Genomic DNA, 14,957 nt, shown 5'->3' on the forward strand with positions numbered 1-14,957 from the left:
TTGTTTTGGGGTTTGTGGAGAGGGACAATGAAAAAGTATTGTTGCACCTGAAAGCACTTAAGAAAGCTATTATGGCATAAACTATCATGGATTAAAATCCCAGATAGACTGAAAATTTAAAACAACTTCAAAGCTTCATTTATACTATCAGTAACCTTGATACCCAGCCAAAATGTCCTTTGCGGCTGCTTAGCGACCGCATATCAGAAAGGATACGTTTGTGTGGACCTTTCTTCCTACACAGGCTAAGAACAAAAAAGCGAGGTGTGACGATCATGCTGGAACCATGATGCAAGCCGTTTGGACTTTGCTACTTAACACTGGGCCTACATAATGGATCTTCTCTTGCATGTGAAGAGGGCAATATGGAGAACAACCTGGATTTTGGCGATGGATGCTGCTGCTTTGCAATCTCTATAAAAGCATTTATTTCTCTGTTCCAATCCAGAGAAGGCAACACTCCAAAACACATGTCTGTAGCACTGTTTTCTCTTCTGCCTGGCCTTTTCCCTATTTCGGATGTCTAGCCAGGCTCCTTTGCATTTGTGACTATCAGGCTTCATTAATGTGTGGCTCCAAAATTCCGGATCCACCCCCCAAAAAAAATCTGACGCAAAGGTTTTGTGCTAGTCTTGTGCCATTTTGTTCTGCAAAACCTACATTTTGTGCCATAGGGATACCCCCAAACTCAACCTTGTCCGATTGCCAACGTGGAGTGTTATTTGGTGCCATTTTGTGCGACATATCCTGCTTTCCGCACTGCCCCCAAACTGTCTTGTCTTGACACACAGAGCATGTCTTGACACACACAAAAGCATGTCATGTCATGACATGATTGTTATGTCCTGTCATGACGCACAAGGCATGTCACAACATAAGGCACATCATGTGTGTCATGACATGCCTTGTCCATCATGACATGGTGGACATGTAATGACATGCCTTGTATATCATGACATTACCTTCATTGTTGTACACTGTCATTTTGTTGACACGGTTCGAGTGGGCTGCGTGATCACCTCTGTTAATTGCTGCAGCGGTGTCAGTAATTCAGGAAACTTCTCAACAGGCAGGCTGCAGGATATGCAACATTTTCTTTATGCTCGTATGAAGTAAATATTTAACCCGATGTTTGCTTTCTGTCCATGGCAAGCTCAGTGGGTGTTGCAAACTGACACAGGCTTCCCTTCGGAATCCCAGGGAAAATCCCAGGGAAGACTGCACTGCACAATTCCTGCTGGAAGAGAAGGAAGGCAGAGAGAAACCGGATCCCTGGCACGTGAATAGTTGGGCTTAGATGTGCCTCTGGAATTGAGTGCAGAATTGCTCAGCATGGCCGCTGAGGCATGGTAAGTTTGAGCGGGGAAGTATCAGCTTGGGGTGCATTCTCCTGCCCTTAGTAATTCTGGGTTCTAGATAACTCCAGTATTGAATCAACCGCAACCCATGAGAAGACAGAGCTATGCATTTCCAAATAAGAATAGGATCCTTTGCTTCATGGTTGCCTGTTAATGCTGTTAACAGAGAAATCTGAGGGCTCCTTTGGACAAAAAGGAGCCAGGAATACTAGAGCAAAACAGCAGCCAGTAGGCTTGGTCTTTATTGAAGACTGTCGTGATAGGACTCCAACCTACCACCAGGTGGAACAAGATGGAAGCCCCGAACAAAAGAGCCCCCAAACTTTTATTAGCTGCTAATCCCCATGTTACCCCCCCCAAACTACATCACGGTTACATCATGAAAGGGGAGGTCTGGTGGCAGTAATCTGAACATCCTGGACCCTGCCCCATGGTTCTCCTTGCCCTCCACCAAACACCCATCAAGTGTAACAAAAAGGATATTTACATTTCCCTGTTTCCCAGCCAAGTTAATCCCACCCTTTTGTTTTCATCTCGGTTTGTTATTTCTGGAATGGCTACCTGTCTGGCACTCAGGTATCAGGATGCCAGGGATTATCACTCAGGCAGAGGGGCTGCTGAGTAGCTGAGCTCACATGTCTATATGAATTTCTGAAGTTTTCCAGTGAGCCAGTACATAGATACATTTATCAGTGAATTCTTACATTTGGTATCGTGCAGCAAAGGCCCTATGAATAGATAGGAAGAAACTGTGATGAAGTGTTTTGTGGGGACAAATCACAAAAGTCACAAAAGCGATTGTGCTGGTTTTGGTAGTGGGCTGCATGTGCATGATATCTGCTGGAGGGGGAACCCCCCCCCCCAACCTATACATAAATTCCTGCAACAATGCTAAAGTGGGGAAAATTGAGGTCAGTTGCAGAGTATCACCAGTCAATGGGAGAAGGGGCATAACTACCATCTCCTACCCTCTGAGTGTCCCTATTTTCCAGGGTCAGCCCTGGAATTACAGAAGCCATCCCAGCTTCCAATTTGATCTCAGAATGTCCCTATTTCCCCCACCAGTGCCACTACCACCGAGCTCAGAGAGGAGGATGAATTGGCGCTTGTCTTAAATGGTGACAGCAGCAGCTATGAGGGAGCACCCTGTTGCCTCTCCACAGCCACCGTAGCTGGCCTCCTCCTTTGGGCAGCGGGTAGTGGTTGCTGGAGAGCAGGTGAAGAGGAAGAGAGGCTGCCACTGACATGGCCCACCCTTGCCAGACGTGCCACCTCTGAGATGCAGGGAGAGGGCAGGGCCACCGTAGGCAGAAAAAGGGGGGGAGAGGAGAGGAGCACAAGGAGTTTTGAATATATTTTTTTTTTAAAAAAAGAAGCCATAAAGAAGGCTGATTGCTGAAGAATTGATGCTTTTGAATTATGGTGCTGGAGGAGACTCTTGAGAGTCCCATGGACTGCAAGAAGATCAAACCTCTCCATTCTGAAGGAAATCAGCCCTGAGTGCTCACGGGAAGGACAGATTGTGAAGCTGAGGCTCCAATACTTTGGCCACCTCATGAGAAGAGAAGACTCCCTGGAAAAGACCCTGATGCTGTGAAAGATTGAGGGCAAAAGGAGAAGGGGACGACAGAGGACAAGATGGTTGGACAGTGTTCTCGAAGCTACCAGCATGAGTTTGACCAACCTGCGGGAGGCAGTGGAAGACAGGAGTGCCTGGCGTGCTCTGGTCCATGGGGTCACGAAGAGTCGGACATGACTAAACAACTAAACAACAACAACATTTTAAAAAATGCTTTGTGCACCTGCGTCTAATCTTGCCCCTTTCTAAAATTCATTTAATAATAATAATAATATTAATAATAATTTTTATTTATACCCCACCCTTCCCAGCCAAGGCCTGGCTCAGGGCGGCTAACAAGCAATAATAAAAACAAGTTGAATGAATACAACTTAAAAACAAGATTAAAAAACAACATTAAAATATTGAAACATTAAAATATTAAAATGCAGCCTCATCACAGGAGCAGAAAGGAAAAAGAAAGAGGGGGAGGGAATCAAATTTATTGGTGTGCAGTGTTCTTTTTTTAAATCTACCAGAGACTAAAATTAAATTAAATTAAATTAGGGCATTTCTCAGGATGGTGGAGCGCACGTGAACTGCGTCCTGTGGGTGAAGTGGCGGCGGCCCTTCTTCTGATAGGAAATGCTCTGTGGGGAGGGGGGACGGCGACAAAAAATGGGGGGTCAAATAGAGGGTCAGTTGTTGGATGTATGTGTGTGAAAAATGTCCCTATTTTCATCTGAGGAATGTTGGAGGGTATGCAATCTATTTCTCCCCTGCAAATGCTCTCCAGGAATTAGCCAGACTGGGGGAGAAATAGATGAGTTGGGGGCATTTGTTAGGACGAATCAGTGGATGAGTTTAAACAGTTACCTCCCACTGTTGATTGTAACAGGGAGAGCTGGAGGCAGGTTTGAGAGTCCCTGCTTTTCGAAGCAACGCTCTCCGTCCCTCCTGTCCTCTTCTTATTTAAAGGTAAAGGTAAAGGGACCCCTGACCATTAAGTCCAGTTGTGGCCGACTGGGGTTGCGACGCTCATCTCGCTTTATTGGCCGAGGGAGCCGGCGTACAGCTTCCGGGTCATGTGCCCAGCATGATTAAGCCAGAGCAAACCAGAGCAGCGCACGGAAATGCCGTTTACCTTCCCGCTGGAGCGGTACCTATTTATCTACTTGCACTTTGATGTACTTTTGAACTGCTAGGTTGGCAGGAGCAGGGACCGAGCAACGGGAGCTCAGCCCGTCACAGGGATTCGAACCGCTGACCTTCTGATTGGCAAGTCCTAGGCTCTGTGGTTTAACCCACAGCACCACCCGCGTCCCTCTTCTTATTTACACACTTCCAAATTTGTCTCCTGGTTTGTTGGGGGGGGCAGCATCAAAATGTGTGGTTCGTTGTGAAAAGTACTGTGTGCTTTTGGTGGTGGTTTGCTTGTTTGCTGGCGACACACAATTTCTTCCCTTGAAATCTCCTACCTTGTAACTGTGGAGCTGCATGGTCTTTGATGGGTTATTCTTCATATGGGACCGCCTCTCCTGGTATGCCCCGCAGAGGACCTTAAGGTCCACAAATGACAACACCTTGGAGGTCCCAAGCCGCAAGGTGGTTAGATTGGTCTCAACTAGGGCCAGGGCCTTTTCAGTACTGGCCCCGACTTGGTGGAACGCTCTGTCACAAGAGACTAGGGCCCTGCAGGACTTGACATCTTTCCGCAGGGCCTGCAAGACAGAGCTGTTCCGCCTGGCCTTTGGTTTGGACTCAGTCTGACCATTATGTTTCCCTCCCCTTATGGTTTTGATCTATGGGCTACTAATAAAATGAGGCTGCATTTTAAATTATATTTTAACCTGTATTTTAATTTTTTTTTAATAAATTGTAATTTTACTGGTGTTAGCCGCCCTGAGCCCAGCTCTGGCTAGGGAGGGCGGGAAATAAATAAATAAATAAATAAATAAATAAATAAATAAATAAATAAATAAATATTATTAGCGTCATTCATGACTAACCCATGTTTGGGAGCGTTATTTCTTCCTCCTTTGCCAGCCCTGCAATGCTGCTCATAATAATATCAAGTTGAAATGGCTCTCGTTGGTTTACAGAGCTTTGAAGAGGGTTCTGACTGGAGAAAACGAAAAAATAGTACCAGGTTCCTCCGAACACTGTCAATAAGATTAGCGTCTCATTATCTTGACCTTTGCCTGTCTCTCAATGGCACTTTGCAGATGTTTAACTTCAAGGAATGTTTTCTCATGTCAGTAGAAGCAGAAAGAGAAAGAGAATCAGGAATGGCTGTTTATTGCAGAAAGGGGAAACATGAAAATAGTCTGTTTCTTCATATATACATAAAAAGGCAAAGCTGTCATTGTGCGGCCTCTCCCCCCCCCCCCCATTTGTCGTGCTGCATCACAATCCTGGATTTGCATGAAGTGAGGGGAGGGGAGGAAAAGAGAAGGCAGGTTGCACAACTGCAGTGAGGAGGGAGATAAGCTGAGAGAAAAGCAGCGTTTTTCAACAACAGCAGAGGTTTGAGTAAAGCGGGGATGGAGAGACACTGAGGGGGCATGGAAGTTTGAACACAGTGAGACGGGAGTTGGGAAAAGCCCTGTTATGTCAGCATTTTGGTCTTAGCTTATGTGTTGTACCCATCTCTGCTGTTTCTCCTTGTTAAATGAAAACAAAAACCCCTCAGTGTCCCTCAATCCCTTGAAATAAAAAAAATTAAGGTCTTATTTGTTGTTGTTTAGTCGTTTAGTCCGGCTCTTCGTGACCCCCTGGACCAGAGCATGCCAGGCACTCCTGTCTTCCACTGCCTCCTGCAGTTTGGTCAAACTCATGCTGGTAGCTTCAAGAACACTATCCAACCATCTCGTCCTCTGTTGTCCCCTTCTCCTTGTGCCCTCCATCTTTCCCAACATCAGGGTCTTTTCCAAGGAGTCTTCTCTTCTCATGAGGTGGCCAAAGTATTGGAGCCTCAGCTTCAGGATCTGTCCTTCCAGTGAGCACTCAGGGCTGATTTCCTTAAGAATGGAGAGGTTTGATCTTCTTGCTGTCCATGGGTCTCTCAAGAGTCTCCTCCAGCACCATAATTCAAAGGCATCAGTTTTTCGGCGATCAGCCTTCTTTATGGTCCAGCTCTCACTTCCATACATCACTACTGGGAAAACCATAGCTTTAACTATACGGACCTTTATATATATATAATAAATGTACCAAATGTACATACGTAAATATATAAACCACATGTCTGAAGCAGCATAGGAAAAACAGCCCTGTAACCATTTTTTACTCCCAAACTGACCAAATGTTTGCTCTGCAAAATCAAATGGAAAAGCCTCCCCATTGTCTTTTCCTTCACAAATCCTGTCTTAAGGGTATGTCTGTGTATGAATAGGGTGAGCCTGTGACCTGGCTCAGGAACTACGGTAAGTATTTATCATTACAAAAGACTGGCCAGGCTCCCCAGGGTATCCAATCAAGTAAGCATTAACAGGTAACTTGCCAGACAGGAGGTAAACAACCCACTAAGATTATGAGCTAAACAACCCACTCGGATTTCTGCTGTACTCCACCCTTCTGTGATGTAGGTATGATGTTTCTGGGGGTGGTCTTGGACTCCAAGGTGGGCAATTTAAAATGTCTATATAAGGGCAGACACACCTTTGTTCTGGGTCCTCCTCCTTCTCCTGCGTGTGAAGGGGGCACCCTGTTTCAACAGTTCAATAAAGATCAGGCTTACTAGCTGCTTTGCTTCTCAATATTCTCTGGTTGGCCTCTGTTCTTATCTCCGACCGATGGAGAACCTACAAAGGACTCTCTATAAGGGCTCTTGTGTCCCCCATAAGGGAATAAGGGCAGACTTTCATTTATTACAACCTACATTACTCAAACCCACCCATGCAGATTGGAGACATCTGTGCATTACCTGTCTTTTGACAGCCAAGTAGCTTCACCTGCTATTCTCATTTTTTCTATGTAGTCCAGACACAATCTAGATCTATTGCCTATTTGTTGCCCCTGAAAATGGTTTCTTTCCAAAAGCATAAGCTTAGCCATTGTCGTGATTTTCTCCAGCTCCAGAGCTTATGAAACAACTTTAAGGGAAATGGAATCTTCATCTAGCTTTCAGATAATTTTTTAAATCTACATTTGTGTTTCCTGAGCAGGCCATTGAAAAATGAAACCTGCACAAGTTCAGTGGACATGGAACTCTTCCTGCATTGTTCACTTCTTCCATCGGTAAGTTGAGTAATCTGACTGCCAACTCGCAATTGGATGGTAGCCTGTCCCTTGACATGTCTGCATTCATTTCCCCCCTTCTTGTAGATTGCCATCATTGTGGTGCTGTCCTGCCTTGAGAAAAGAGCTAGGAGAAGCCGGCTAGATGAAAAATGGCCTCTTCTCAACAGGAGATGTGGAATGGTCATGTGAGTCTCCCTGAAAGGCACTTTGCTGCGGTAACCGTAAACTGGTCACAATGAGACCATTGCCTCAGAGCACCTTTGGCCACTGGTTCACAGCAAAAGGGTTTAGGCTGAAGAAAGAGGAGTGCAGAGAACTTGGCAGAAGAACTGGTGTGTGTGTGTGTGTGTGTGTGTGTGTGTGTGTCCCCTGTATAATTGCTTTATTTCCCACTGGTTAATTCTTTTACCAACACTAGTTGTATTGCTAATAATAATAATAATAATAATATTTATTTATACCCCACCCATCTGCCTGGGTTTCCTCAGCCACTCTGGGTGGCTCCCAGCAGAATATTATTAATAATAATAATACAGTGGTACCTCGGGTAACATACGCTTCAGGTTACATATGCTTCAAGTTACACACTCCACTAACCCAGAAATAATGCTTCAGGTTAAGAACTTTGCTTCAGGATAATAACAGAACTCATGCTCCAGTGGCGCAGCGGCAGCAGGAGGCCCCATTAGCTAAAGCGGCGCTTCAGGTTAAGAACAGTTTCAGGTTAAGAACGGACCTCCGGAACGAATTAAGTACTTGACCCAAGGTATCACTGTAAAGCGATAAAACATCAAACATTAAAAACTTCCCTGAACAGGGCTGCCTTCAGATGCCTTCTAAAAGTCAGATAGGTGTTTATTTCTTTGACATCTGATGGGAGGGTGTTCCACAGGGCGGGCGCCACTACTGAGAACGCCCTCTGCAAACCGGAACACTTACTTCCGGGTTTGTGGCATTCGAGAGCCAAAACGTGCAAGTACAGTCATACCTTGGGTTACATACACTTCAGGTTGTGTTTTTTCGGTTTATGGACCGCCGAAACCTGGAAGTACCGGAACGGGTTACTTCCGGGTTTCAGCAGTCGCGCATGCGCAGAAGCGCTAAATCGCACTTTGAGCATGTGCAGAAGCACTGAATCACAACCCGCGCGTGTGTAGATGCGCCGCTGTGGGTTGCGAACGCTGCAGGTTGTGAATCATGTTCGCAACTCCAGCGTCCACTGTACCAAGGCATTCAAGAACCAAGGCACGACTGTAAATGGAAATACATTGTAGCTGAAGTAAAGATAACCATGATAATAGTTGTTTGTTATTTTAACCACCCTGAAGAGGCCACCCACCTGCTAGTGGGTTGCTGTTACTTTCCCATGGAGCATGAACGTCTTTTTGTTCACAGACCCTTGGATTTTACGGGGGCATTCAGCAATCGGTGGTCCCTGGGCTTTGCCTTTGGAGCTACAGCCAACAAAGTCATGATTCTCTTTTCGGAAGACTACCTCCCACTGCCCAGCAAGTTCAGATGGGCAAAAGGTAAGAGGTCCCTGCTGAGAAATGCCAGCCTGGCGCATAAATCAGTTGGGGTCTTCATCGAGTCCCTGGCTGAGGAAGCTGTGTGTCCCCAAGCTGCTGCCCTTCAGATATGTTAGACTACAGCAAGGGTCAGCAAGGTTTATCCTGCCTGGGCTGGATCAGTCCCGTGGAGATCCCTCTGTGGGCCGGATCTTGCATGTGCATGAGCGAGCCTACCCACGATTTTCAGTGTCTGCGCAGACATGATTTTCAGCGCCGCAGAAGCGAGTCCCTGCGCCTCACAGGTTTAGTGCAGCATGTGAGCAGGCCACTCGGTTTAGGGGCGTCTCGTGGGCTGGTCAAATGACCTTCGTGGGTTGCTTCTGGCCCATGGGCCTTAGGTTGCTGACCCCTGGATTACAGCTTCCATCTGTGCTCCACCACCAAGCTATGAACCTCCCTAATATGACATTCCTCCAGAGGGTGACAACACAAGGACGGGCCTTTTCTGCAGTGGCTCCCTGTTTGTGCAATGCTTTCCCCAGCGGGCTTTGGCTGGTGCCTTCATTATGCACCTTTCTTCTTCTTTGGCGATCACTCGTAGCTGAGTAAGATTGTCTTCCATGAACACAGTCTTAACAGTGAGTCCGTAAGTGACTGTGGAGGCAAATTCTGGATCCTCACGTTCTTCCACAGTGGGGACATTGGTTTCTGGACAGGAGCTGATCATGGTGTGGATTTGCCAAACATGCCTTCCTCTTAGCACGTTTCTCCCTTTCCTCCTGCATTCGAGAGTCTTCAAAGCCCATGACATCTTTGGTAAAGGCTGTTCTCCAACTGGAGCGCTCGCAGGCCAGTGTTTCCCAGTTGTCGGTGTATATACTACATTTTTTTAAGATTTGCCTTGAGACAGTCTTTAAACCTCTTCTGTTGACCACCAACAAAAGCCGTGACAGATACAGACAGAGAGATAACACACTGCAAAGTTTCCCAGTTGTCTGTGTTTATATTATTTTACCTTTAGGCAGCAGGCAAAAACGTTCCTCTTTAACGAGGCCTTTGGCTGATAGACATCTAATGCCTTTTTAAAATGTATTGTGGAAGGGTATGGGGGGGTTATTAGATTGTTTTTGTTTTAATTTTTATTATGTATTTTGTGTTTTTAGATTGTGATTTTATGTTGTGAATAGCCCAGAGACCTGCGGGTATAGGGCGGTATACATATTTAATAAATGATAAAATGTTATGTACTGAAGTTCTCACTCTGGGCCAGCAGGGGGATACTGTAGATAGTTCAGGTCCACATATGCAAATAAGGGATCAAAAGTGACGTTCAGTGATTGGATAGTTACAGAAAGTTGTTACAGTTACATTGTACTGGAGCTCTATATCAGCAGGCTGGCTGAACCCTTCAGTTCAGTTCTGTTCTGGCCTGTGAATAAACAAGAGCTGTTTGAAGAATCGCTGTGTCGTCTGATATGTTCACCCACAACTTAACATAAAATAATAACCATTTGTTTACGCCCATTGCACTTTCCTAATATGAGGTTTGAATTATCTGTTTTCATCTCCTTACAGCCTTTGTTCTTCTCACTGGGGCCCTGGAAGTGGGCCTTTCCTCCTATCCTTTCTTTGCTTGCCTGTCCACACGATTCTCGATCACCGGGGCCACGCTTGGATTCCTTTACACAGGAAGTTGGTGAGCAACTTGAGAAAACTGGCCAGAATGGCACTTGTGGGTGCGATGGGCATGTGGGGAAGCTGGAGGTAATGAGAGAAGCATCATATCATGTTCTGCCTGCGTCCAGGGTTGCCAATGCAATGCCCACAGACACCTTTGTTTCTCCTGTGACACCTGAGAAATGTCTCAGTTAATATCTCCTCTAAGATCCTCTAACGATGCCTTATGAGGAACGGCTAAGGGAGCTGGGCATGTTTAGCCTGGAGAAGAGGAGGTTAAGGGGTGATATGATAGCCATGTTCAAATATATAAAAGGATGTCACATAGAGGAGGGAGAAAGGTTGTTTTCTGCTGCTCCAGAGAAGCGGACACGGAGCAATGGATCCAAACTACAAGAAAGAAGATTCCACCTAAACATTAGGAAGACCTTCCTGACAGTAAGAGCTGTTCGACAGTGGAATTTGCTGCCAAGGAGTGTGGTGGAGTCTCCTTCTTTGGAGGTCTTTAAGCAGAGGCTTGACAACCATATGTCAGGAGTGCTCTGATGGTGTTTCCTGCTTGGCAGGGGGTTGGACTTAGTGGCCCTTGTGGTCTCTTCCACCTCTATGATTCTATGATTCTATGATTCTATGATCCACAAAGCACAAGGTTGTGTGGCAAGACCACCTGGAAGAATTTTACCTTCATGATCTCGATATAATAATATATCCATATAAAACCATATATCCTAGTGATCATGTATCCATATATAATCATATATCCTAGTGATGATTTTTATATATCCATGTATTCTAATGATGTTTGAATCGCTAAGGCTTCAGCAGAGCTAAAAGTGCTAAAATCTTAAAATCCAAAAGTTGCCCTCTGCCCTATTTCTCTCCCTGCCTTGCTATTGTGCTGGAAGGAAGCAATAAATCTGACGTGTTGGCATTTTTCTATAGGGAACCTACTCCAGACAACTTTTCAGGCTCATGAGATGGGGCTCAGTTGGGGAACTGGAAAAGCAGTCAGCCATAATGCAATGTTCAAAGTCGATAACAGATGGTGGGGGTTATTCAGGTCTCAATGGCCAAATAGGTTTCTTTTCCTCTTCATTGCTGAAAATTAGGTTAAAGGGCAAATTGACGCACCATCTAAGAAAAGCAGAAGTATTCTTTACATGGTCAGAGGAAGAGCTTGTGTGCGCTCATTGGTTTGATTTTTGCTGCAACATACGAATATGTCATGTTTTATGCTGTTTGAAATCAGGTATAAAAACCCAATGCACAGGGGCTTTGGGGCCAGGCTCTGGAAACGATTCCACTGGGTCTTTATTGCTCAGCAATAAACTTTGCCTTCTTTTTCTCCACTGCTGCGCCTGTCGATTCTTGGACACATTTTGAGTGGGCAACAGGTATTACTTACTTACTTGCAACAGTTGGGGGAGACCGACAAATGCCATCGTATCTCTCCTTTTTAATTTTATTTTACAGGTTTGCCATCATAGCCATGAACATTGTGCAGTGCCCGCATGGACAAGTGAGTCTCGGGTTAGGCAATAATACTAAGATGTTTGACATCACAAATACTTATCAGGGACATTGTTTTTAGCCCTTTGCAGGAGTTTAGTCATATACCACGAATGAGGGTGCTTCTAGAGTACAGATTGTTACCTTCCCACCCGGTGGGATTCAGTTATATACTGGCAAATTCAGGTTGCACAATCATAATGTTTTTTATCAGACAAACCAAAGCCTCTGGCCAACTGGGAGGCTTAGTGTGGGCAGAATGCCAGGCATGGTGACACTCTTGTAGCTTCTCATTGGCTCTGTGAGCCGGTAGCCTAACACATTAAAGCACACTCAGTACTTTGTTGGACACTGTTGAAAACAGACCACCATGGGCTGACGGGATAGCATTGTGGTTTTAAGGTCTGAGTGGGGAATATTTGGGACTCTACTTGGGGCATACAACTGAATATATGCAGCACCAACAGATAACCCTTCTAATCCACATTTTTTCTGTGCAGATCATTGGGGAATATGAAAATATTATTTTTTACTGGCCCTCCTTGCTCTGCCAGGTTTTCCTGCTAGGCAGATTTGTCCATATGTTTGTGAAAGCGTCACGGGACCGACTCCGGCTGCCTCCGCTAACTGTGAGTATTTCAGCATCAAAGGGAACCCTCCAATTTCTCCCTTTTTATTCTTTACACTTATATAATGAACTCTGGAATTTTACTGTCTAATGAGACCATTGATCCATAAAATGAAAGCAATAAACAATGTACTGCAGTCACACAATCAACCAATCAGTAGCTGAACAGGGTTCCACAGTCACAAAAAACAACATACGTATTTTGTGTTTTACACATTGTAACTTTGTGTTGTGAGCCACCCCCAGATGCTATATGCATATAGGGTGGTATGCAAATTTAATAAATAAGAAACAATAATTTTGTAAAGATGTGATTAGTCCCCAGACACTTTAGCGTGTTCTTAATTTCAAGGTGTGCTCTCTTTTGGACTCTTTCAGCTGAAAGATGTGCTCCCTAGAATAATGAATACCACAACACACATGTAACTGGCTGTAAAGTAACATAACATTATATATAATAAAACTGTAATCTAATCATCATATCAAAAAATTGCAAAGCACTGTTCCTGATGGCAATAACATATCATATTACTATGTTTTTATTGTCGTAAAATCCAAGGATTTGTTTAGTTATTTAGTCATGTCCGGCTCTTAGTGACCCCATGGACTTGAGCACTCCAGGCACTCCTGTCTTCCACTGCCTCCCGCAGTTTGGTCAAACTCATGCTGGTAGCTTCGAGAACACTGTCCCACCATCTCGTCCTCTGTTGACCCCTTCTCCTTGTGCCCTCCATCTTTCCCAACATCAGGGCCTTTTACAGAGAGTCTTCTCTTCTCATGAGGTGGCCAAAGTATTGGAGCCTCAGCTTCAGGATCTGTCCTTCCCGTGAGCACTCAGGGCTGATTTCCTTCAGAATGGATAGGTTGGATCTTCTTGCAGTCCATGGGACTCTCAAGAGTCTCCTCCAGCACCATAATTCAAAAGCATCAATTCTTCGGCGATCAGCCTTCTTTATGGTCCAGCTCTCACTTCCATACATCACTACTGGGAAAACCATAGCTTTGTCGGCAAGGTGATGTCTCTGCTTTTTAAGATGCTGTCTAGGTTTGTCATTGCTTTTCTCCCAAGAAGCAGGCGTCTTTTAATTTCGTGGCTGCTAGTCAAGTCCAAAGATTGTCAAGTCCAACGATTACAACTTGCAATGCCATTTCATACTGATATCTTCCTTCTGCATCATCCTATGTCTTAAAAGTGTAACAAACGAACTTGCCTTCTGCAGAGTCCTATGTCTTGAGAATGTAACAAACAAAACTACATAGTAACAATCAGGCACCTGATGATAGATCAGTTCTCAGGATACATCCTTGTTTCGCCCATTGGGCTTCTTCAGCAACAAGGTTTCCAGGAGATTTTTCAGTAGGTTTTTTCAGCCAAAATAGTCCACAGGAACGCAGAAGTTGCCAGTCAGTTGCCAGCAATTTAATAAATAAGAAACAATAATTTTGTAAAGATGTGATTAGTCCCCAGACACTGTAAAAAGGTAAAGGGACCCCTGACCATTAGGTCCAGTCGTGGCCGACTCTGGGGTTGCGGCGCTCATCTCGCTTTATTGGCCGAGGGAGCTGGCGTACAGCTTCCGGGTCATGTGGCCAGCATGACTAAGCCGCTTCTGGCGAACCAGAGCAGCGCATGGAAACGACGGTTACCTTCCCGCTGGAGCGGTACCTATTTATCTACTTGCACTTTGACGTGCTTTGGAACTGCTAGGTGGGCAGAAGCAGGGACTGAGCAACGGGAGCTCACCCTGTCGTGGGGATTCGAACCGCCGACCTTCTGATCGGCAAGTCCTAGGCTCAGTGGTTTAGACCACAGAGCCACCCGCAGCACACTTTAGCATGTTCTTAATTTCAAGGTGTGCTCTCCTTTGGACTCTTCCAGCTGAAAGATGTGCTCGCTGGAATAATGAAGCATCTCTTTTCTTCTCCCTGCAGGAGGAGAAGGCCTCCGTCATGGAACTACACCAGGCTCAATATGTCCAGCAGCTCATGAGGAAGCCTCCACTGATGTGAGCAGGGTCATTCTGTCCCAGGGGCATTTGCCATTTTAGTCTAGAAAAATAGTAACAGTGGAATCTGCATTGAGGGTTTTATAAGCTCCAGCTGCCCCTGCTAGGGACAGCCCCTATTTTCAGTCTTCCCCCTTGCCTTTCCTAGGCTAGCTGATGCCTTGCCCACCATCCCTGGCCAGGAGAAAATAGCATCTGTTGACCGAGGTCTCTTCCTGGGAACCTGTTTCCTGATTTGTTTGCATGGGGTTTATATGACTTTCTGTCAGTCAATCATTATTCCACTCTTGTAGTGCCCCTCACCATCACACACACACACACACACACACACACACACACACACACAACCCTACCGTATTTTTCCGTGTATACCACTAGGTTTCCCCCCTAAAAAATAATGTCAAAAGTTAGGGGGCGTCTTATACATGGATAGGGATGTGGGTGGCACTGTGGGTTAAACCACAGAGC

At 45.4% G+C, this 14,957-nt stretch overlaps 1 protein-coding gene across 3 annotated transcripts in view; it reads left to right on the forward strand.

Annotated features, from left to right (window-relative positions):
• Positions 1–1,156: 1,156 nt before the first annotated feature.
• The window catches only part of LOC308466177 (stimulated by retinoic acid gene 6 protein-like), a 32,465-nt gene continuing 18,664 nt past the window's right edge, over positions 1,157–14,957 (forward strand). Inside the window, exons 1-8 of one of the 3 annotated variants that reach the window (XM_080986852.1) lie at positions 1,157–1,349; positions 7,083–7,155; positions 7,243–7,343; positions 8,554–8,687; positions 10,245–10,365; positions 11,820–11,865; positions 12,356–12,484; positions 14,416–14,489. In XM_080986852.1, coding sequence (XP_080842978.1) covers positions 1,333–1,349; positions 7,083–7,155; positions 7,243–7,343; positions 8,554–8,687; positions 10,245–10,365; positions 11,820–11,865; positions 12,356–12,484; positions 14,416–14,489 — 695 coding nt within the window. In that variant the 5' untranslated portion in view covers positions 1,157–1,332. Of the gene's footprint in view, positions 1,350–5,427; positions 5,443–7,082; positions 7,156–7,242; positions 7,344–8,553; positions 8,688–10,244; positions 10,366–11,819; positions 11,866–12,355; positions 12,485–14,415; positions 14,490–14,957 lie in introns of those variants that run through there. The other 2 variants (XM_080986851.1, XM_080986853.1) reach the window with 2 other exon arrangements.

This window comes from Podarcis pityusensis (assembly GCF_964106645.2).
Source record: "Podarcis pityusensis genome assembly, chromosome: 17".
NCBI classification, from domain to species: domain Eukaryota; kingdom Metazoa; phylum Chordata; class Lepidosauria; order Squamata; family Lacertidae; genus Podarcis; species Podarcis pityusensis.